This window comes from Mustela erminea, chromosome 6, assembly GCF_009829155.1.
Source record: "Mustela erminea isolate mMusErm1 chromosome 6, mMusErm1.Pri, whole genome shotgun sequence".
NCBI lineage: Eukaryota > Metazoa > Chordata > Mammalia > Carnivora > Mustelidae > Mustela > Mustela erminea.
This window is the reverse complement of record NC_045619.1, coordinates 45,107,303-45,131,229: the sequence shown is the minus strand read 5'-3', so window position 1 is coordinate 45,131,229 and position 23,927 is coordinate 45,107,303. Positions and strand designations below refer to the sequence as shown.

The 23,927-nt window shown below is 37.1% G+C and overlaps 1 protein-coding gene across 1 annotated transcript in view; it reads left to right on the top strand.

Moving 5' to 3' along the window:
• The window catches only part of TRHDE (thyrotropin releasing hormone degrading enzyme), a 389,311-nt gene that overhangs the window by 99,526 nt on the left and 265,858 nt on the right, over window positions 1–23,927 (top strand). Inside the window, exon 3 of the mRNA XM_032347011.1 lies at window positions 7,504–7,630. Coding sequence (XP_032202902.1) covers window positions 7,504–7,630 — 127 coding nt within the window. The remainder of the gene's footprint in view (window positions 1–7,503; window positions 7,631–23,927) is intronic.

Sequence of the window (23,927 nt, the reverse complement as noted above, 5' to 3'; positions counted from 1 at the left end):
TCAAAGGCCACTAAAAATGCCAGCTCTTGGCATACCAGGGAGAAGCTCACAAGTAGGGACAGGTAGCAGCAGCAGGTGGCAAAAGGTGGGAGGTGATTAAAGCAGGGGTTACAAATGTTCACAGAAAGCTAAAACTATCGAACAGGTTGTGCCCTAATGTCAGCACAGGTTAGACTATTCACCACCTTGGTGTGTGGTCTCAATGTGTTTGGGTTCAGATTTTACAAGGCAATAGAATTTCTTCTAGTTAAGAGTTCTTGGCTTGCACCAATCACAGGGTGGCCAGAGAGCACTAGACAAGTAATCCACATCCTCTATTTAATACAGGCCCCCCTCCTCCTATCTAGTAACCATCAGTTTGTTCTCTCTAGTTAAGAATCTCTTTCTTGGTTCTTTCTCTTTATCCCTTTGCTTATTTGTTTTGTTTCTTAAATTCTGTGAATGAAATCGTACAGTATTTCATTCTGACTGGCTTATATCACTTAGCATAATGCTCTAGCTCCATCCATGTCACTGCAGATGGTAAGATTTTATTCTTTTTTATTCTTTTTGATGGTAAGATATTCATGTGTGTGTGTGTGTGTGTGTGTGTGTGTGTATCACATTTTCTTTACCCATTCATCAGTCACTGAACACTTGGGCTGTTTCCATAATTTGGCTGTTGTAGATAATGCTGCTGAGAACATCAGGGTGCCGTGTCCCTTTGAATTAGCATTTTTGCATTCTTTGGGTAAATATCTATAGTGCAATTCCTGGATCATAGGGTAATTTTTTTTAACTTTCTGAAGAATCTCCATAATGTTTTCCAGAGTAGCTGTACCAGTTTGCATTCCCACCAACAGTGGAATAGAGTTCCCCTTTTTCCACATCCTTGCCAACATCTTTTGTTCCTTGTGTTGTTGATTTTAGCCATTCTGACAGATGTGAGGTGATACCTCATTATAGTTTGATTTATATTTCCCTGGTGATGAGTGATGTTGAGATCTCTTCACCATCTGTATATATTCTTTGGAAAAATGCCTGTTCATGTCTTCTGCACATTTTTATTTAGATTATTTGGTTTTTGGGTGTTGACCTTTATAAATTTTTTATATATTCTGTATACTAACCCTTCATTAGATATATCGTTTGCAAATATCTTCTCCCATTCTGTAGGTTGCCTTTTAGTTTTACTGATTGTTTCCTTCACTGTGAAAAGCTTTTTATTTTGATGAAGTCCTAACAATTTATTTTTGCCTCTGTTTCTCTTGCTTTAGGAGACAAATCTCATAAGAAGTTGCTACTACTAATGTCAAAGAGGTTACTGCCCATGTTCTTCTCTAGGGTTTTAATGGTTTCCTGTTTCATATTTAGGTCTTTCATCCATTTTGAACTTATTTTTGTGTATGGTATAAGAAAGTGATCCAGTTTCATTCTTGTGTGTTGCTGTCCAGTTTTCCCAGCACCATTTTTTGAAGAGATTTTTTTCCCCCATTGGATATTCTTTCCTGCTTAGTTGAAGATTAATTGACCATATATTGTGGGCTTAATTCTGGGTGTTCTCTTCTGTTTTATTGATCCCTATGTCTGTTTTTTTGCCAGTCCTATACTGTTTTGATCATTACAGCTTTGTAATATAACTTGAAGTTACTTCCTGCTTTGCTTTTCTTTCTCAAAGTTGCTTTGGCTATTTTGGGTGTTTTGTGGTTTCATACATATTTTAGGATTGCTTGTTGTAGTTATGTCAAAAATGCTGTTGTTATTTTGATAGAGGTTGCATTAAATGTGTAGATTGCTTCAGGTAGTATAGACATTTTTTTCAGACTTGGAAAATCTGAATGTTTATTATGATAAATAGTAGCTTTGGTAACTTGTGGCTATTACAAGTATTCATGTTAAAAATTGTGCCTTTGACAAATGGAAAATTATGTAGCCAGGGAAACATGTGTGATGGCATTGCCTATGATCACATTGTTGGGTTAGTTCCCTTTAATAGGTTAATATATCTTAGTATTGACTAATTGTTAAAATGCTTTCACATGAATGTTCTTTTTTAAAAATTTTTCCTTCTATTTTCTGGATTTAGAAACTTTTTAAAAAATTAATATATAATGTATGGTTTGTTTTGGGGGTACAGGTCTGTGATTCTTCGGTCTTATGTAATATCCAGTGCTCATTATAGCACACACCCTCCCCAGTGACCATTGTCTGGTTATCACATCCCTCCACCCCACTCCCTATCAGCAACCCTCAGTTTGTTTCCTATGATTAAGAGTTTCTTATTGGTAGTATAGACATTTTAGCAATATTCTTCCAATCCATGAGCATGGAATGTTTTTCTGTTTCTATATGTCATCTTCAATTTCTTTCCTCAGTGTTTTATAGTTTTCAAACTACAAGTCTTTCACCTCTTTGGTTAGGTTTATTTCTGGGTTTCTCATTATTTTTGGTGCAATTATAAATGGGATCGATTCCTTAATTTTTCTTTGCAGTGATGTAATCTGTTAAGACCTAATTTTGACTATGTCATTTGTGCCTTAAAATCTTGTCTGTGCCCATAGTATTAAATTAATATCCTAAAATTTGGTTTATAGGCCCTTTATAAATCTGGTTTGAAATTTCTTTTCACTTCTTTAGTGTCATCTATCACTGCATGCTTCCTCACTTTTCTCATTTTGTCTGTGGGCAGGTTTAATAAGTAGCCCCCATACCTTAGTTCAACTGGTATAGGTCACTGATATGGTCTTTCTGAAATGCAAAAGTAATTTTGTTATTTTCTGGCTTAATATTTAGCAATGAAGTGCCATCATTATTATAATAAAATGCCAATGTTTGTTACTAATTTTAAAATCACTTATTATTTGGTCAACATTGTTGCCTTAGCACATAATGTTATTTTGTTCTGGGATTTCCACTTGGTAGCTTACTACATTCAGCTTATCTTTCAAGATCGAGGTGAAATGTCCCCTCCTTCTGAGAATCCCACAGTTTTATCAAAGAATTCCTGTTATATACTCCCTTGGGACCTGCACACACCTGTGGAGTTAATTCATTCCTTCATCAAAGTTTTATTGAATGTCTACTATGCACAAGACACTTGGGAAGTAAATTGAACAAAATATTTTGACCTCCAAAGTGGCACTTTCACATAGTTAGAATTAATAGGTAAAAATCTTTGTTCTCATGCAATCTATATTCTTGGGAAAAAAAGCAACAAGAAGCAAAATGAATAAGGAAAACTTATGTTTTGTTAAATGGTGATAAATGATACAGGAAACAATAAAGCAAGGAAGGGAGTCCTGAAGTGAGAGGAAAGACTTCTCAGAAACAGGGGGTTATTAGGACAATTATCTAAAAGAGGAGGGGATAAGTCATGGAGATACCCAATGGAAAACTCAAAGCCTTGACAGAGGAATCTCTGGTGTGTTTGAGGAATGACAAGGAAGCTAGTGTGTAAGGTTAATGTGGAAGAAAATAGTAGGAAATGAGGCCAGAGAAGTTAAGGAGACTAGATTTTTATAGGGATTTTGGGACCCTTCTAGAAACCTGGGCTTTTTCTCTGAATGAGATCGCAGGCCACTGGAAGAGGAAAAACAGAAGAGTGATATGATTTGATGTTCATTTGAAAGCTTTGGTTGCTGTGTAGAGAACTGACTGAAGGGAGAAGGAATGAGACATCAGTAGAGAGCCAAAGGATTTAATAACCAATTGAATGTGGAATGCAAGAGAAAGAAGGATAAGGTTGAGGAATTGGCCTTGGGCAGCCAGATGTAAAGAATTTAAAGGGAACTTATGTGTGTCTGTGAGAGAGAGAGAGAGAGGGAGAGAGAATAGAAGAGAGGAGGAGAGGAGATCTGGTATCTGGTTTCAAACGTGTTAAGCTTGAGATGTCTTTTAGATATCCAAGTGCAGATATCCAATGGGCAGCTAGATTAATGAGTCTGGAAGTTGGAAATAGGCCTTTGGCATCTAATATTTGTAATCACGAGACTAAATGTTACCACCAAGATAACAAACATAGGCAGAAAAATTAAGATGTCTATGGATTGATACCTAGGACCCTCCAAAATTAAGTGATGAAAGCGATGAGGATGAGGAAGAGTCACTGAGGAAACTGAGAAGGAGTGGTTAATGAGATAGAAGAAAAAGTAAGATGGAAGCCAAGGGAAGAAAATGGTTCAAGGAAGGGAAACAGTGGTTCAAGGAGGGTGAAACATGTTGAAGACTAGAATCTGACTGTTGGATTTGGCAACCTGGGGCCATTAGTGATCTCAGTGAGAACACTTTTGGGATATAGTAGGGATGAACATTGTTGGTATATAATGGGGATGAAAGCCCTATTGCAGTGAGTTCAAGAAGGATTAGAAGCAGGCAGAATAAATAGACAATCATCTTACTTACTATCTCATGGTGTAAGGGCTATTTTCATTCTGAAAAGTGTTTTAGTTTGGATTTTAACTTATATGTTCATACTAACTATATGGAAAACTCAATAGGCATTGCTGGAAACCATAGCTGGAGAAACTGTGCTCAAGAAAAATTTTTTGTTTGAAAACATAGGAAACAATACAGAGTATATGCTAATGAAAATTATCCAGTTTGGAGGCATAAATTGGTGATGTAGGAGATAAAGGAGAGAAGTTTGGGCATGATGTTCAAAAAGGCAAGAGGAGATAGAGTATATGTGGGGGGCTTGGCCTCATGTAGGAGCTTAGTCAGTTAATTCTTTGTAATGGGGAAAGGCAGAGTTCACTGTTACATTGCTCACATTATATTTTTGTTGTGGATGTGTTTGTTTTCCACATACTATGAGTAGTAGGTGTAAATGTCTCATTCATTTTGTGGTAGGAAGTTGTATTGTTCTATTTCTATCCCTGGCACACAGAGTAATATGTGTACAATGCCTGGTACACAGAAGGTATGCAATAAATGTTTGAATGGAGCAAATAAAATCACCGTGGTAAGCCTGTGTATGTTTTATCTTCTCATGCAGATTGGATTATTTCCATCAAATCTTGACAAACAGATTGATTTAATTGTTTCTCTTGTCTGGGCCTACAGATAGGTTGACCAACTGGTAGAGTTGATTGATGGGAATGGCTGTGTTTCTACAAAAATCAATGATACTTTGTAGGAATAAAATCAGCAACCTTTTGCTGTATCATTTTACAGCGGTCCTGGTTATAGTTTCAACATGAATTTACTATTTACTTCACCATTGAGCCTTCTGAAAGCTATCCATTCTTCCTCAGAATACATTTGTTAGTTTAGTTTACCATTAATATGACATATATCATTATCTGTTATCATCTAACTTACTGAGTCCATGGGAAACTCTTTGAGAATGGGGACTACACCTTCATTGCTCTTTTTTCCCCTCAAAATAATTTGTACAATCTCTGGTTAGAAAACATGGCTTCATCACTAAATCAAAAATCCTTAGTCCAGGCCCTGGTGCAAGTTAGATGCCAAATAAATATTTGTTGAATGAATGACTACATGAGTAAACGATTACTGTCTGTGGTATATGCTGATGATGCCAGGACCAGATCTCCTCAAACTTTTCCTGTTTGATGTGCCTATCTCCCAGCTTTTCATTACTTTGCTCCTAGAAGCTCACACCTAAAATCTTTTTCCAGAGGGCTGTCTTTGGGCCACTGGAGCTACATCACCTAGATGCTCCAAGAACAAGAAGTCCTTGGTATTTTAGGCCTTGCCCTTAGTAACCAGTATCCAGTGACTGAATGCAAAGTATGGAGGTTTAGCTCTCATGCCTCAATACAGTGCAAACTTGCAAGTGCAGTTTATACTCTAGAGCTCCCTGTGGGATCAGGCTAAGGCCAGGACTTTGCCTAAAATTGCATGCAACCTTCCTTGACTTCTTAGTCTCCCTTATCTTGCTTGCCTTGCTCTCTTGAAGGTTTCTCCAAAGAACATTTTCTTAGTGACTCACTTGCATGCCCACACTTTCCTTAGGGTGTGCTTCTTGGGAACTTAAGACAGTGCCTATTTATAATCAGTTAATGTCAGGGTCAGGGAATCATGTCCACACTCTCTCTGAGTGTTAAGTTCTGCTGTTGTATCTGGTAGTTCCTGATAGTTTTTGGTTTTATATTACTACCAACTAAAAGTGAAGGTGACTGTGAACTAAATTTGATATTTGATTCGGTTGTTGGGTAGGAAGTACCTTCACTACTTTAGTAAATAATTGTTATTGAATTTAGTAAATATCTTATTGAGTTACAGTTCTTTCTAACATCAAGTCAGAATGCATTTTTCTTAACTTTCTACTCTTTGTGTTTGTATACGTCGCTGTTCTCTCTCCTTTAGCAAGGATAACAGAATTGATTGTATAATCAATTTTCATATGATTGAGTACAGCTTTCCTTCATCTTCCTGTTGAATATAAATACCCATTTCCACATACTGAGTAAACCATTTATTTTATTTTTGTAGTGATTTGAAAAGAACACAAACTCCTTTATCTGTAAAATGGGACTGGAAATAATGTGTTTTAGAACTTAAAAGCACTTTAGTCAACACCTTCATTTTATAAGTGAGAACGTTTGAAGCCCAAAGAGGTTAAGTAATTTGTTCAGTATCACCCAGCTTGCTTAGTGGCATAGCAGGACTAACACCCAACTCCCTGACTGCTGTGTTCTCCACTGCTCTACGAAATGCTTATTTCTTATTCACAGAATTGATATGAGGATTAGGGGCCACATCTGTGAAAAATAGATTTAGCCTTTAGGAAGAAAGATGCTGGATAGCTTTATGAAATCTTCATGTCAACTAATCTCATTTTAACCTTTCCTGTACAATTGTTAGTTTTGTTCAGTTTGTGTTATCTGCCTCAGGCTTCTTTTTGGCCAAGGACTAGATAATATACAGGGCTTGATTTAAAAATCAATATTAAGTATCCAAATTGTATTAGAAATATGAAATACTTCAGCTGGTTTTGAAGCTGGGAGCGGTTGTAGCCAGACTTCCAGAATGGCAGTCATTTATGTATGGAAAAAGGTTGCTATTCCTACTTTGCATATTGGGAATTAGGACATTTGGTTCCAAAGAAAAGAAGGAAGAATAAATTATATTTTGTTCAGTCTAGTAATACTTCCAAAACTGATGCAGTGTGCCTTTAACAAACCATGGATTTTCTCTCCTGTGGAGCCACCATATCCTGCCTACTTAGAGCATAGTTAGGGAACCATTATAGTAATCCACCATACCTTCATATCTCTAGCAAGCACATGTAAATGATAACTTGAATATTTATTTTGATGCAAGGTGTATAAATCTTCTCTATGTCATCTTGTAAAGAGAGGAAATTGTGACTTGCTCAACTTGGTTACTTTAATTGTTCAAGTTTGGTTCTTTCTGCCACAGCATGCTTTGATATATGAATAGGAATACTGTTTAATTTTTGTAGTATTCACAGTGATTTGTGTAGATTCATAATATGCAGGGAAGATAAAATTTGAATACCAAAAGGCTAAAGTAACTTTTATATATATTTTTAATTAGGTACGATTATATGCAAGACCCGATGCTATCAGAAGAGGATCTGGGGACTATGCTCTCCATATAACAAAGAGATTAATAGAATTTTATGAAGACTACTTTAAAGTGCCCTACTCCTTGCCAAAACTAGGTAAGTATTTTCTTGATTATTTTACTGGAAGGGATCCTTGAAGGTAGAAATTTGTCTTCATGCGTTTATTTGACACGTGAAAATTCCAAGAATTATATTTTTAGAGAAGATGAACATGAAAAATAATTTCTTCTGAAGAGATAAAATAAAACTTAAGCTTCTTAAATCTTGCCAAGAATTCCTCGTAGGAATTAAGAAAGGCATTATCTAAGTTTAGGTTTCCAAAAGATAACTCAGGTAGCTATAATTCATTGAGTTTGTGCTCTGGAGGGGTGCTTGCTAACATCTCATTTAATCCTCAAGTACTAGATGGATAGGTACTGTTAGAACATTTTCCACTCAAGGGACTTGATATCCAGGGAATCTTTCCTTCATTCAGATAGCCAGTAAGTGGTGGAACTGGGATTTCAAGCAAAGTCTTGATGACTCCCAGAACTCTTTCATGTTTTACACTGAGAAGACACTCATTATTTTCTCTTTCCTAATTCTCAGATCTTGGACCACAATATATTAGTTATCCCTCACATTTATTTTTGTGTGGTCATGTTTCAGTACAGTTGTAGCAAGTAGAATAAAAACAAAAGAGAAGGGAAATTGTACAATGGAGATTATGTTCATCATGAATACTTTGACTTTTCTTCCTTTTACAAAGACAGTATGTTCAATAGTTGTTTGTTGAATGAATAAATGAATTTTATTATCCTAATCTGAGTGAAGCTCCTGCTTTTGCAAGGGAGTGAACAATGAATTTCCAGGAAGTTAGAAAGGGTACATGTACCCATTAGAAAACACTGAAGTTATTTTTCCTTTTCAGAAAACCCGTTTTGAAATAGTACATCACAGCAGTCTTTTGTTCCTCCCCCCCCCCAATATTTTTCCTTCCCAAGAACATTTTTCATCAGCACACACATAAAAGTGATTGCTCATTGGCGAGAATAAAGTGCTTACCTGATCAAAAGTGTTGGTATTTGAACAACAGGTTCCTCTCTCAGGAGAACTGGGCCTATTTTATTAAAGTAACTGCCTGCTGTGTAGCTTTATTGGTCTTACAATGAGTAGCTTAGAAAGTAAGTAGAATAGTTGATATTGTTACCAAAATGGGTGTGGCATACAATTTTAAGGAATGATATTACAAAATTCTGAAGTCTTTTTGAAATATGTGCTCTTAAAATGCATACAATTTTATTTCAAATTTCTAAACAAAATTGTATTTCACATAGGATCTATATTTAGTTTAGTTTTGTTCTGTCTTCTTTCCTTCTTTCTCTTTCTCCCCCCTGTATCAACTTCCCTGTTAGAATCTGTTACACTGAAATCTCCCTGGTAGGCACCCAGGCAGGAAGGACTCTCTGACCTTATTTGCATGGGAGGTGACACTGTTCTCTACTCCAGGTAAAACCAGCTGGGAACTTCCCAGCTTGACCCTAATGTAAAATTCACAAGTGCTTATGTTGCAAGTTCAGCAAGAAAAATAAAATGTGGATCTTTGTCCCCTTCAGACCAGTAATTAGTAGAGGAACTCAATTTATAACTTCAGGGGGTTCGATGTAACTGTCAGCTTGCAGCAGGAAGCATTTCTGTTCCTCTCTTTCACTCACAATTGAACCATGCAGGCTTTCACCTGGTAGAAAAGAGCTTTGTTCACTGTTACTATTACTATTTAAGCTCCTTACGGTGTATATAATTGAATGATTTGACTTACCCCAGCACACTCCTTTGTAGGTAACTAGGGGAATTACCACAGCCCATGGCACTTTATAAAATTCCTTTTTTAAGTTCTACTTATTTTATATATCTATAGATATTTAGTTCTACATATTAATGGACTTATGAGTATGTTTTCTAAATACTCCCTACATAAAATTCCTAAACACAGAAGCATTTTGACGAATCCTTAGTTTCTGTTGTATGTAATGATTAAATAAGTTCAGTGGAAACCAATCAGTCTTTCTTAATGGTGCTTGTATGTGTATCCTAGATGTCAGCTGCATCTGCCTTGAAGCCTTCAAATCTACCTACAGTGGTTTCCAAGATCTAGTCTACCCTCTCTTCCTCCTCCCCTTCTATCTTTGATTCCACTCCTCCTTTCTTCTTTCCCTTCCTCCTTTCTTCCTTCCCTCATTTATTAAATATGCACTATTGAGTGTCCCCACCATGGGCACTTTTCTGTGTGATGGGATTACAACAGTGAATAAAAAAGTCAAAAATTCCTTTCCTTCTGGGGCTTCATTTGGAAGCCAACTTTTGAGCAAAGAACCCAAGGCAGTGTGAAGGAGCAAGCCAAATGGAGATTGTGGGACAAGGATATAGGTATATAGGCGAAGGTAACAAAGTACCCAGACTTAGAGATGGAAACTTGGTATATTTGAGGAACACAAGGAGGCAAGTAGGCAAGTATGACTAGAACAGGGTGAGTAAATGGGTGAGAAAGGAGATGAGGTCTAAGAAGGAGTAAAGGGGTGGGTAATCTATCATGTAGAGTCATCAGGCCATGGTAAGGGCTCTGGCTTTTTTTTTTTTTCTTTCTTTTCTTTCTTTCTTTCTTTTTTCTTTTCCTCTTCCTTTTCCCTTTTTTTTCTTTTTTTCCCCTGGGTGAGATGGAAAGCTATTGGTCACTTTTGAGCTCAGCCTTTACAACAAGACTAGCTCCCAGAGTCAGTAGTGCTGAGGTTGAGAGACCCTGATGAAGGGGAAAGGCCAGACCATGAAAAACATTTAAGAGGCTCCAACAAAATTCAGGCAAAATATGATGGTTGCTTAGATTAAGATGTTAACAGTGAGGTGGTTGGAAATGGTCCAATTCTTGATATGTATCTCAAACAGAGACAAAAATATTTGCCGATGATCAGAATGAGGGATGAGAGACAGGTACCAAGGACAGCTCCAAGTCTTTGTTTTTGGCTTGAGAATGAGAAAGATGGAATTGCCTTTTACTGAGACAGAATGATTGTGGAAGGAGATGATTTTTGATACTGATGTGTCTGTTAAACATTTAAGTAGCACCTTGATGTGGGAAAGGAATTTAAATAGGTAGTTGAATTTATAGATACGAGGTTTGGGTGAATAATCTGGCTAGAGATATCCATTTGACAGTGTATGATGATACAGAAAGCTATGTGGTTGGATGGGCTTGCCAGGACTGTGAGAGCAGATAGAAAAGAGAATAGAAACAAGGAGGGACTGATCCAATATTCAGAGGTTAAGGACGTTAAGAGCCAGTAAAGGCTATGGAGAAGGAGCAACTGGTTGATGCACTAAGAAAACAGGTATCCACAGTACTTCTGGGCATCTAGTGAAGAATTTCAAAAATAAGCAGATGATAAATTGTGGGAAGTCAAGTTGGATGGAGACTGAGAATTGACTATTTATTGAACCTAGCCAGGTGAACCTCATTAGGGACCTTGACAAGAGCAGTTTCAGGTCAAAGTCCTAATGAATGTATTCAGGAATAAATGGGGGTGAGACTGGGAGGAGATACAGTGACTAGAGTCAGTGAGTTTAGTTGATAGATTGGAACTTCTGAAAATTCCCCATGGAGAATATTCCTCTGGGAATAGAGGGGGAAGAGAGAAATATTTGTATTCATTCTAGCTAATACTGCTCACCTCTGGATAAGAGGTGTTTCTGTGAACTGGTAGCTTTCAGATCTGTTCTTGTCCCAAACCATGTCAAGGGAGACATGGATCTTGCATTTCTTTGATTTGCATTAGAAAACCAAAAATCAAAACAAGTAAGAAAACTCTCTCCCGTTAACCTGCTACTACTGATGCGTGGGAGGTGATGTATGCATTTGTGAATGCTGGGGTGTTATGTTGCAAAACCCAAAATGAAACCACACAAACTCATAAAATGTAATGTTGGGTCTTTCTTTCCTTAAAAGTCACTTTGCTGTTCTGTCATAAATTCTGCAACAGCTTCTCTGTCGCTAAGTTCTTTTTCATTTCTAATGCTGAATTGTTTAACTTCCTCTACTGTGGCATCATCTCATGCTGGCTCATCTCTAAGGATTTGAGTTTCCGCTCGAAGTGGTTTATCAGAATGGTTCCTAAGAGGAATTCTCATACTTGCTGTTAGGACAGTAATTTATTCTCCTTTTTGCACAAAGACATCCCTTTAATATTTTAAGCCCAAATAGGCAGCCAGTGTACACTGTATGATAATTCGTTTTTAAAGTCTCTGAATTAGGTAATTAAAACTTATTTGTATGGGGTTTGTAGAGATTTCCTCTTTATTGGTGTTAGGTTATAATGAAAGGTATTGACTCTAGAGGAGACAATACAGGAAGACATTCTATAACTGTGTTCCCTATTTTCCCAAGAATTTTCAGAGGTATGGAAGTTTACTTTAAAACAAGGTTATTGTAGATGTATAAAGAATTAAGTTATCTTTCTTTTTATCTCAAAAACATTGACCAGAGCTACAAAAGTGAATGGGTTTGTATTTACAAAATATGAGCTACTCTTAATGACTTTGTACGTTCTAACCCATTTACTCTTTTTTTCACAACTTTTTGGGGTAGTACCTGTTACTTTCTCATTTTACATGTGAGGAAATTTGGGGACTGAGTGACTACCTAATGTACTCAGTTCAGATAGTAGGAATTAGTGGATTTATAATTCAAGCCCATGCTGTCTAGCTCCAAGGCCTTGAGATTCTGCTGAAACAGAACCCAGAAATGTTGAGAATTCTGAGGATTAAATATGGACTACTTTAATAATCTAGATAATCTGATTGCTGGAGGAATAATGTAATAGCTATTTTTGTTAATTTCATTTGATGTTAAAAGTAATATATGGTCCTTGTAGAAAATGTGGGGACACATTAAAATTAAAGAAGCACATGTTTTATAACTCACAATGTCATCAACTAGTAGAAGATATATTTGAATATTCTATTTTATTTTTTAATTTTAATTCCAGTATAGTTAACATACAATGTTATATTAGTTTTTGGTGTACAATATAGTGATTCAATACTCTCATACATCCCCCAGTGGTCATCCTGACAGATGCACTCCTTAATTCCCATTTTTTTCTTTTTTAAATAATTTATTTATTTATTTGACAGACAGAGATCACAGGCAGGCAGAGAGAGGGGAAAGCAGGCTCCCTGCTGAGCAGAGAGCCCTGTTCAGGGCTGGATTCTAGGACCCTGAGATCATGACCTGAGCCTAGGGCAGTGGCTTTAACCCACTGAGCCACCCAGGCACCCCTAATTCCCATCTTTTATTTTATCCATCCCCCACTCTACATTTGAATATTTTAAATGTTTTCCTCATCATAGCTGCTTTATAAGTTAATTAGGTGGCAGGTAAAGTGACTCAGATTTGTGTTAGAGTATTTTATTATTCATCCTATTTATATTTCAATTAACTATGGCAGATAGTTTTTAGCTTCCTTTTGCTCCCATTTTGTAATTTGTAAATCAATAAGTTTTGTAAAGGAGTTTGCTTGATTGCTTCTTTTCAGTATACTGTGCTTTTTTGAAGAATTCATTATCTACTTGGCACAGTGCTGTGATTGTAGAAAGAGCCACAGGTATTTTGTAACAAGAATTTCTAGCCTCAAGGAGATTGTGGTTTTGTTGAGGAGAGAATACAGTATTTACTAAAATTAATGGATTAGAGTCTCACACAATAAGGAATATAATCAAACACTGAAATTTTGTAGAGCAAAAATATAGTACCATGTTAAGTTAAGAAATGTGGGATCGTTGCACAATGCTATAGGCATGAAATGCACATAAAAAGAAGCTTTATCTTTACTTGAGTCCTGAAAAAAGAAATACATTTAATTGGAGGGGGAGAAGTCTTTTGAGATTTGTGCACTAGGGAAAGCCCATGGATACATTGGGCTTTATGTATCATGTTAATAGTCTATTTTTTTTTATAATAGAATGAGTTATGGGATAACTTGTGGGATAAAAGGCCTTATTGAAGTTCACGAATAGGAGAGCCTTGCTTGAATGATTGCATTTTAAGCTGTCATGGATACATTCATTTTTTTTTTTTTTTTTTTTTGGAGCATTAAATATTTATTTATTTATTTATTTATTTATTTATTTATTTATTTTTTTATTTCCAGCATAACAGTATTCATTATTTTTGCACCACACCCCGTGCTCCATGCAATCCGTGCCCTCTATAATACCCACCACCTGGTACCCCAACCTCCCACCCCCCGTCCCTTCAAAACCCTCAGATTGTTTTTCAGAGTCCATAGTCTCTCATGGTTCACCTCCCCTTCCAATTTACATTCATTTTTTTATTGTAGTGGTGGTGATGACGGTGATGATGATGATGACAGTGGGTTGTCTGCAAGTAGTAAAGCTTTGGAGATATTTCCTTCATAAAATATTTGTAGTGGCTGCTAAGTATTTCCCTCTCTGTGGTTATGTATTTTTTTCTTTACTTTTTATTATTTTAAAAATTTTATTTATTTGTGTGTGAGAGAGAGAGAGATTGAGCCTGGCGCGGGTGGGAAGAGCAAAGGGAGAAGGACAAGCAGACTCGGCGCTAAGTGCGGAGCCCAAAGTGGGGCTCGATTCCCCCCACCTTGAGATCATGACCTCAGCCAAAATCAAGAGCTGGACGCTTAAGGTGGCTCAGTGGGTTAAGCATCTGCCTTTGGCTCAGGTCATGATCCCAGGGTCCTGCCAACCAACCCTGCATCAGGCTCCCTGCTCTGTAGAGTCTGCTTCTCCCTCTCCCACTCTCCCTGCTTGTGTTCCCTGAGTCTCTTTCTCTCTGTCAAAGAAATAAATAAAATCTCTAAAAACAAAACAAAACAAAACAAAAAACAACAGGAGTTGGACGCTTAACCAATTGAGCCACCCATGTGCCCTGTATCTATTTTCTGTAAGTAGTGGATATATTTGTTGTTTCTAATTTGAAATGATAATTATATAATCCTATTTCCATCTTAGTATTACATCTTATACCTCAGTTATTATTTGAGACTTCATTTTTTAAAAAAAGTTGGACTTTTTTTTTTTTTAACCTTGCTTTTGTTTAGGTAAACATGGAGTACTATGTATGTATTTATTGACTCAAGTAATACTGCTTTTAAAAATAAAATTTCTATTGATGGACATCTAGGTTCTTTCCATAGTTTGGCTATTGTGGACATTGCTGCTATAAACATTCGGGTGCATGTGCCCCTTTGCATCACTACGTTTGTATCCTTAGGGTAAATACCCAATAGTGCAATTGCTGGGTCATAGGGCAGTTCTATTTTCAACATTTTGAGGAACCTCCATGCTGTTTTCCAGAGTGGCTGCACCAGCTCGCATTCCCACCAACAGTGTAGGAGGGTTCCCCTTTCTCCGCATCCTCGCCAGCATCTGTCATTTCCTGACTTGTTGATTTTAGCCATTCTGACTGGTGTGAGGTGATATCTCATTGTGGTTTTGATTTGTATTTCCCTGATGCCGAGTGATATGGAGCACTTTTTCATGTGTCTGTTGGCCATCTGGATGTCTTCTTTGCAGAAATGTCTGTTCATGTCCTCTGCCCATTTCTTGATTGGATTATTTGTTCTTTGGGTGTTGAGTTTGCTAAGTTCTTTATAGATTCTGGACACTAGTCCTTTATCTGATATGTCATTTGCAAATATCTTCTCCCATTCTGTCAGTTGTCTTTTGATTTTGTTAACTGTTTCCTTTGCTGTGCAAAAGCTTTTGATCTTGATGAAATCCCAATAGTTCATTTTTGCCCTTGCTTCCCTTGCCTTTTGCATTGTTCCTAGGAAGATGTTGCTGCGGTTGAGGTCAAAGAGGTTGCTGCCTGTGTTCTCCTCAAGGATTTTGATGGATTCCTTTCGCACATTGAGGTCCTTCATCCATTTTGAGTCTATTTTTGTGTGTGGTGTAAGGAAATGGTCCAATTTCATTTTTCTGCATGTGGCTGTCCAATTTTCCCAGCACCATTTATTGAAGAGGCTGTCTTTTTGCCATTGGACATTCTTTCCTGCTTTGTCGAAGATTAGTTGACCGTAGAGTTGAGGGTCTATTTCTGGGCTCTCTATTCTGTTCCATTGATCTATGTGTCTGTTTTTGTGCCAGTACCATGCTGTCTTGATGACGACAGCTTTGTAATAGAGCTTGAAGTCCGGAATTGTGATGCCACCAACGTTGGCTTTCTTTTTCAATATCCCTTTGGCTATTTGAGGTCTTTTCTGGTTCCATATAAATTTTAGCATTATTTGTTCCATTTCTTTGAAAAAGATGGATGGTACTTTGATAGGAATTGCGATGTCCATTAACAGATGAATGGATCAAGAAGATGTGGTATATATACACAATGGAATACTATGCAGCCATCAAAAGAAATGAAATCTTGCCATTTGCGACAACATGGATGGAACTAGAGCGTATCATGCTTAGCGAAATAAGTCAAGCAGAGAAAGACAACTATCATATGATCTCCTTGATATGAGGAAGTGGTGATGCAACATGGGGGCTTAAGTGGGTAGGAGAAGAATAAATGAAACAAGATGGGATTGGGAGGGAGACAAACCATAAGTGACTTTTAATCTCACAAAACAAACTGAGGGTTGCTGGGGGGAGGGGGTTTGGGAGAAGGGGGTGGGATTATGGACATTGGGGAGGGTATGTGCTTTGGTGAGTGCTGTGAAGTGTGTAAACCTGGTGATTCACAGACCTGTACCCCTGGGGATAGAGTATTATGCCTCCATCAGAAAGGATGAATACCCAACTTTTGTAGCAACATGGACGGGACTGGAAGAGATTATGCTGAGTGAAATAAGTCAAGCAGAGAGAGTCAATTATCATATGGTTTCACTTATTTGTGGAGCATAACAAATAGCATGGAGGACATGGGGACTTAGAGTGGAGAAGGGAGTTGGGGGAAATTGGAAGGGGAGGTGAACCATGAGAGACTATGGACTCTGAAAAACAATCTGAGGGTTTTGAAGGGATGGGGGGTGGGAGGTTGGGGTACCAGGTGGTGGGTATTATAGAGGGCACGGATTGCATGGAGCACGGGGTGTGGTGCAAAAATAATGAATACTGTTATGCTGGAAATAAAAAAAAAAAACACTCAGAACTATACACTAAAAAGCATAAATCTTACTGTAATGTAAATTATATTTTTATTTTTTAAATGGTGAAAAATATATTACAAAAAGTGCCTATGTTAAAGAAAAAAAAGAAAAGAAATTCTTTGCAAAAAAAAAATAAAATAAAATTTCTAGAGTTTCTTTATATAGGCTGGTCTAATTATGTATAACATCATTTTACTCTCAAGATGCTTTTTTCAACCAGAATTCCTAAAAATATTTGGAGTTATACTGCATCTGTTTAATTCTATGGTTTTTTAGTGGAAACTAATGTAAGGCTCTCCCTGTGGATTAACATTCTAGTGCATTGTTAAGGGAGCAGCTGAGGTAGTACTTTGTCTTCTGGGTTACTAGGTAGTGTAGAGAAATGAGTTTCCTTAAGTGACTATCCTCTCTCCCCTCTTTGGAAGCAAATAAATACAGTCTCTCCCTATTTTATAAAGGTAATTCATTTTTAAAAAACCCTCATATGGTGATTTTCTCATAAACCAAAAGAGCAGCTATTGTTTCTCTCAAAGGATAATATTTTTTATATATTCCTAACCCCCACTCTAACCACCATTTGTAGTAAAACAACACCAAATCCTATTAAAATGGACACAGTTACTTCAATATATTACAGTTATTTTAACACGGCATTCTCCCCTTCATTAATTATTCCATAATATGACCACTTAACTGTTCTTGTTAAGCTATTTTGCAGCTATTACATGCTATACACTTCCAAGACTATACTAACAAACAAAAACATATATATGATACTCAGTGTTTATGATATTTAATCACTAATGCCAAAAAAAAAGAAAGAGAAACAAGCAGAACAGTAAAGAAGAAAGAAATCAATGAAACAATACATGTTGTGGGAATGATGCATGAGATTATTACTGCTGTAAACTAGCAAACCACGAGTGAGTGGAGAATTTAACGCAACAAAAACCGACCATAGAACTGAAATTAACTAATTAATTCAGGAAGCACTTATTGAATAGTTAATATGTACATGGTACTCAGGAATTATAATAAATTGCCTCTTCCACTAGGAGATTAAGATCTAGTTGAAGAGATGTTTTGTATGTTTTGTCAGTTACCCAGTATTGTTCCATGTTCAGCTTGCATACTACCTTCCTTTTTTAAGAATTTCAAACTTTCACAGCTTTGAATTTACTCCTAGGTATATTTTCACTGATTTTAATCAGGGTTTGTGAAAGATCGCTTATCCCGAAAATAAATGCAATTTTAGAAAGTGCTTAATTTAGTCAGAACATATTTATAAAGAGACCTCCAAGGCATTGTTGTACATTTTCCAACAGAGGTAGCTGGCCCTTACAACCTGGCCATTAAGTTAGGAAAGAACTCCTTCCAGTTTTTTGCCTAGGCCTGTGCCATATATTCTGTATTCTTTCCTATTACAAGTTAAGCTATGTTGCTCCATCTTTGGAACCTCCTCCTTTTTGCACTTGATTCCATTTTCTCTCACCTGCTCAAGGGTATCACTTCATCAGTTTTCCCTTCTCACTCCTGAATCTTCAGTTTTCTCTGTTGGCTCTTTCCCCACCAACATTAAAGATACAGTGCTGTTTCTCTCAACTTAACCACACACATGCATACTCACTCCAGCTACTACACCATTCTTTCTTTCCTTTTACAGCTGAATTGTTTGAAAGTGTTGTCTATCTGTACTGACTCCAATTTCTCTCTTTCCTTTGTCTCTTGAATGCCCTCTACATCAGCTTTTCGCCCCAACACAGTACTAAAACTGTTCTCGTCAAATTCAATTATGCCGCCACATTGCTAAATCCAATGGCCAATTCTCAGTCCTCCTCTTGAGTTGTCAGCAGCCTCTGACGGTTATTCTCTCCAGTCCCTTGAAACACGTTTTTCTCTTGTCTCCCTGGAAAACACATCTCCTGATTTCCCCCACCCCCCACCAACTCACTGGACATTCTTTCAAAGTCTGTTTTCTTCTCTCTTCCCCTCTTGCGCTAATTCATATTAGAGTATCTTGGGGCTCAGGTATTAGACATTTTCCTTTTGCTCTTTCCATTGCTGGTGACCTCATCTAGCCTCATGGCTTTAAATACCATGTATTGATACTGATGATTTCCAAATGTACAGATCCAGCCTGTTTCTCTTCTCCATTCCAAACTTCTTCATTCTCCTGACTATCTGACATCTACATTTGGATGCCTCATGAATATCTCAACTTCATATGTTCAAATTGGAGCTCCAGATCTTACATCACTATCTTCATAGCCTCTCCCATTTTAGGGAAGGGCAGCTTTGTTCCTTCAAAACTTGTTTCAATAAAGATTGGAACTATAATCTTTTTCTCTTGTTAAATGACCAAACCATCAACACATCTTTTTGGTTTCATATTCTACCTATGTCCAGAATCTGACTGCTTCTCACTATTTCCACAGTTACTACTCTCATTCCAGCTTCCATGCTTTCTTGCCTGTGTCAAGAATCCAACCAAAATGAATTGTGAAGTTCAAGTGATGTGAGAGCACGAGATATTTGAATTTACTGTGTTCTTATGAAGGATGTTGGACTTGTCTGATGATGTTGCTCTCCTGTTCAAACATTCCAATGGCTTCTTATTGGTAACAGAAGAGAATCCACAACTCTTCCATTGTCCTCCAAGACCCCTGAGGATCTGGCCACATGCTGCTACTCTAACCTATCCTCTACTTCTCTCCTACTCATTCTCTGTGTTTCAGTGGCAGTCCCTTCCTTGCTCTTTCTCTACCATACCAAGCATGCACCAGTTTTGGGCCTTTACACTTGTTTCTCCTTGAAGCCTAGAACACTTTTCCTTCAGATATGCATAGCTGAAATACTACCTTTTACAGTAGGGCTTCTTTGACCCTTCTATTTAAAAATGCAAGCTTATTGATTATTTCTTATCTCATTTCTCTGATTCACTTTTCTTCATAGCACTTTTTATTGTCTCCTTTAGCATAGATTTATCTTTTGTTATCTGCTTCCTAGTACCTGCGATCCCTACCCCAAATGTAAGCTCTGTGAGAGCAGACATTTTTGTCTGTTCACTGCTCTATTCTTTTTCCTAGAACAATGCCTGACCCAAGGTAGACACTTAATAAATTCTTGTTGACTGAATGAGCAATTGCCAATTTCTTCCTTTTTAAACCATCTTCACCTCATTGGAGAGAAGGCCAAGCTTTGGCTGCTTTGTGAATCAAATAAAATGCGCTTTTTTTTTTCAGTAACATAAACAAAAAAATATGGTAATATATCTTACAACCTTCTAAGGAAATTATTATTTTTTCTTTCTTTCTTTTTTTTTTTTCTTTTGTAAATGCAAGTGGAAGGAGTGAAAGATGAGTTAGCTATAGCTATAGTCACTTTTTCATTAAGGATTCATGTAAAGGAAGTTTTTGGTGGAAAATGGGTGAGTTGATATCTAGAAGAAGTATTAAACTTTTGGTTTGTTATCATGGCACTCCTAGAGGGAAGGAGGCTATTAAGAAGCTATACTTTGCACCTGGAGTGATTTTGCAATCTAAAAATGAAATAACTATCTAATTGTCTATCAGTTCTTTTCCCTCTTACTGTTCACTGAGATGAAAACAACATTTATTCATGAATTTGACAACATTGTTTACTGTCTACTATATATTGGGCACTGTTCTATTAGGTACTGGAGAAATCAGCAGTTAACAAGAGACAACAATCCTTTCCTCACTGGGCTTTAAAGGAGAGAGGCAAACAACACAAAAATATATAGTATTAAAAAGTGATAACTGCTATAGAGAAAATAAGGCCGAGAAGAAAGCGTCAGAAATATTAGTGGGCTGCTTTAAATAGGGTGAATGGTCAGGGAGCCTTGCTGAAATGGCGACACTTGATTCAAAATCTGAAAGAGTGAGGGTGCCCTGAGGAGGAGGGTGTCTGACTTTTTGAAGAAACAGCAAGGAGACCCGTGTGCCTGGAGTGAAGCAGGTGAGACTGGTTGACAGGAGATGAAGTCTGCGAAAAAGTGGAGCCAGGTTGTGAAGGAACTTATTGGTTAGCCATTGAAAAGTATGCACTTTTATTTTGATTGGAGGCATTTCTTTAGTCTGCTCAGGCTGCCGTAACAAAATACCGTAGAGTGGGTGGTTTAAACATACCAGATTTATTTTCTCACCATTCTGGAGGCTGGAAATCTGAGATCAGGGTACCTGTATAGGCCAGTTCTGGTGAGAACTCTCTTCCTTGCTTGAAGATAGCCACCATTTTGTGTGTTTTCACACAGCAGGAGAGAGAACAAACTCTCTGGTGTTCCTTCTTGTAAAGGGCATTATTTCATCATGAAGACCCCTGCTCTCATGACCTCATCTACATGTAATTATCTCCCTTCTGAAGGCCCTGTCTCCAAATACCATCAGGTGGGGAGTTAAGGCTTCAACATATGAATTTAGAGGGGATACAGTTCAGTCCATAACAGGCATGATCTGGCATGGCTTACATTTTTTTTTTAATTTAAAAATTTTTTATTTGTTTTTGAGAGACAGCAAGCATGAGTGGGAGGGGCAAAGGGAACGTCTCAAGCAGACTTCACGCTGAACATGGAACCTGACAGAGGGCTTCATCTCACAACCCTGAGATCACCACCTGAGCCAAAACCCAAGAGTCAGATGCTTAATTGACTGACTATACCACCCAGGTGTCCCTGACCTGGCTTCCATTTTTAAGGGATCACATTGGCTGCCTCATGTACAACAGATTGTTGGTGGAAGGGTGGGGGAGAGGGGAGAGGCAAGGCCTTGGGCAAGGCCAAAGCAGAGATAAGCTACTGCATTAATCTGAGAAATAATTTTCCAATGGACCAGGGTGGTGACAGTGGAGATGGTGAGAAGTGAGCAGATTTTGGTATATTTTTTGAAAGGAGATTCAACAGGATTTACTACATTACAATAGGATTTCAAATGAAGGTTTGATGTCAGTTCCTCTCAGCTAGAGTTTAGAAGATTATGACAAGCTTGAAAAACTATGAGCTTTCATTTTTTCCCCTGTGGCTTACTTTCCTATGTAGCTATAGTGAAAGGGAGCAATCTTTCTATGCCCCTTTCTCTCTTTCTTGGTTATTTGAAATTAACATAGCAAGATAAATAATTTGTATTTTCTAGACAGAGCAGCTATACTTAGAACAAAATAATGTCTGTAATAATCCTTTTCTGGGAGTGAGTTACTTCTTTCACTGGCTTCACTGGTCAGTCTGGAGTTAATTATAGCCAAATAGCAATCCAAAGCCCTAGAGAAAGGGAGGAACATTTCATTAAAGTCTAGGCTGAGGATTACTGCTGACAGAAGCATTGACAATCAGGCGGTTTTAAAAGAAAGGTGACTATTCCCATAAACTTTAGAGCTAAAATAGCTTATATTGAGATCAGAAGGTTTTTCAGAATAGCTTCATTTCAGGAAGCTGAAACTGAGGGATAGTTATGTAAATTAAGGTTAAAGCATCTAAAAGTCAATTAAGGCAAGATGTTCAATAAGACAGAAATAGTCAAAATACATTTTTTCCTTTCCTTTGTTCCATTGTATTTGTGATGATGTTCTTTATCCAATTCAGAACTTTTCAAATGATTCCATTGTAAACATATGCAGTGATTACTTCCTAATTGATGATCATTTCGAAGGGTTAGGAACTTTAAGTGGTAATCCTGATCAGGGCATATTTACCTTTGGCATTAAGGTCTTTTGATCTTATCAGATAATGGAGGGTAATAAAACTCCTTGGTGTAAACCAAGGAATACCTACTTAGAATTTCATAGGGTGGAAAGTAGATGGACTGTTGTAAGATGAGGAGGGTGTATTTTTTTTACTCTGTTGTCTAATGGAGGAAGAAGTGTCCTCATCAAATCCATCAGACCATATAAAATTCAACGTGGATGGATATTGACAGATCTTTACAAGAAAAGAGAACCTTAGGAAAAAACTCTAGCTAATATAACATGATGTTAATATTTTGAGTTTGAATTATTATTGTAAAATAAGCTATTTTTTTTTTTCAAGTTTAAAAATTGTGTCTCTATTCACTATGACATTGAGGGATCCAGGACTCAAACGAAAACTTTTGGAGATGTCAGATGGAAAATGTGCTACTGGTCCACCTTTTAGTGTTCAGATCTTTCATTACTGTCTGTGAGAATTTTGATGCTGCTGCTTATGGACTTTGAAATGTAAAACAGACTGAAGTGTAAAACAAACCTTAGCCTGTCAGGGAGGTTGCAATACACAAACAGAGTGAATCCAATATAGTAGTTGTAAATGAAGCCTTTAGGGCATTTCTGAAGCTTTTTAAAGGGTAATTTTAAAAGAGAGGGTGAGTCCCATATGCCATTTTTCAGTTGGAGGAATTTTAATGCTTTGTAACTTAGATTTATTCTTTATTGGCTTTATTTTTTTTTCTTTATGCATTCTGTCTTTGTATGGGAAATAACTCATGAATGACTTGAGTGTGTCTTCAACACTATAGAATAAGATGCTTTTAAGCTTTTAGCTTGTTTAGCATTTCTTTTTATTTTACAGACTGAAAAATATTCACTAAGTTGTAAAATAATTGTTAGGTTGATAATATTTAGGACCATTTAGCTTCTTAAGTATATTGAGATATAGCCTGTCAATTTTTATTAATATTAGTAAAGTCAGCTGGTACACAGTATGAAACTTGAGAAGCCAAATTTCTCTAGTGTACAAAACCAGCATTTCATGTCTGTATCAGAAATCTGTTACACCCATCACTATGAACTGAATTGTATCTCTTTCAAATTCATATGTTGAAGCTTTAACCCTTGATGTGAACATCCTTGGAGATCAGAGGTAATTAAGAGGTAATTTGGAGGTCATAAGAATGGTCCTAATCTGATAGGATTAGGACTTTATAATAAAGAGAAAAGAGAGATCTCTCTTTGCTCTGTTTTTTTCATGTGAGATCAGGACAGCTATCCTCAATCTAGAAAGAAAGCTCCCACCAGAACCTGACCAGGCTGGCAACATGACTTTATATTTCTAGCTTCCAGAACTATGATAAAACTAATTTCTGTTGTTTAAGCCACCCAGTCTCTGATATTTTGTTATGGCAGCCCAAGCTGAGTAATAATCCTATAGGTAATTTTCAATACTGTTTGCTTATGTTTGTGTTAGGGTGCCAGTGAAAACATGGGTCAAATAAAGATCCTAGCACCCACTTGAATTATTCAGGTCTTCCGAT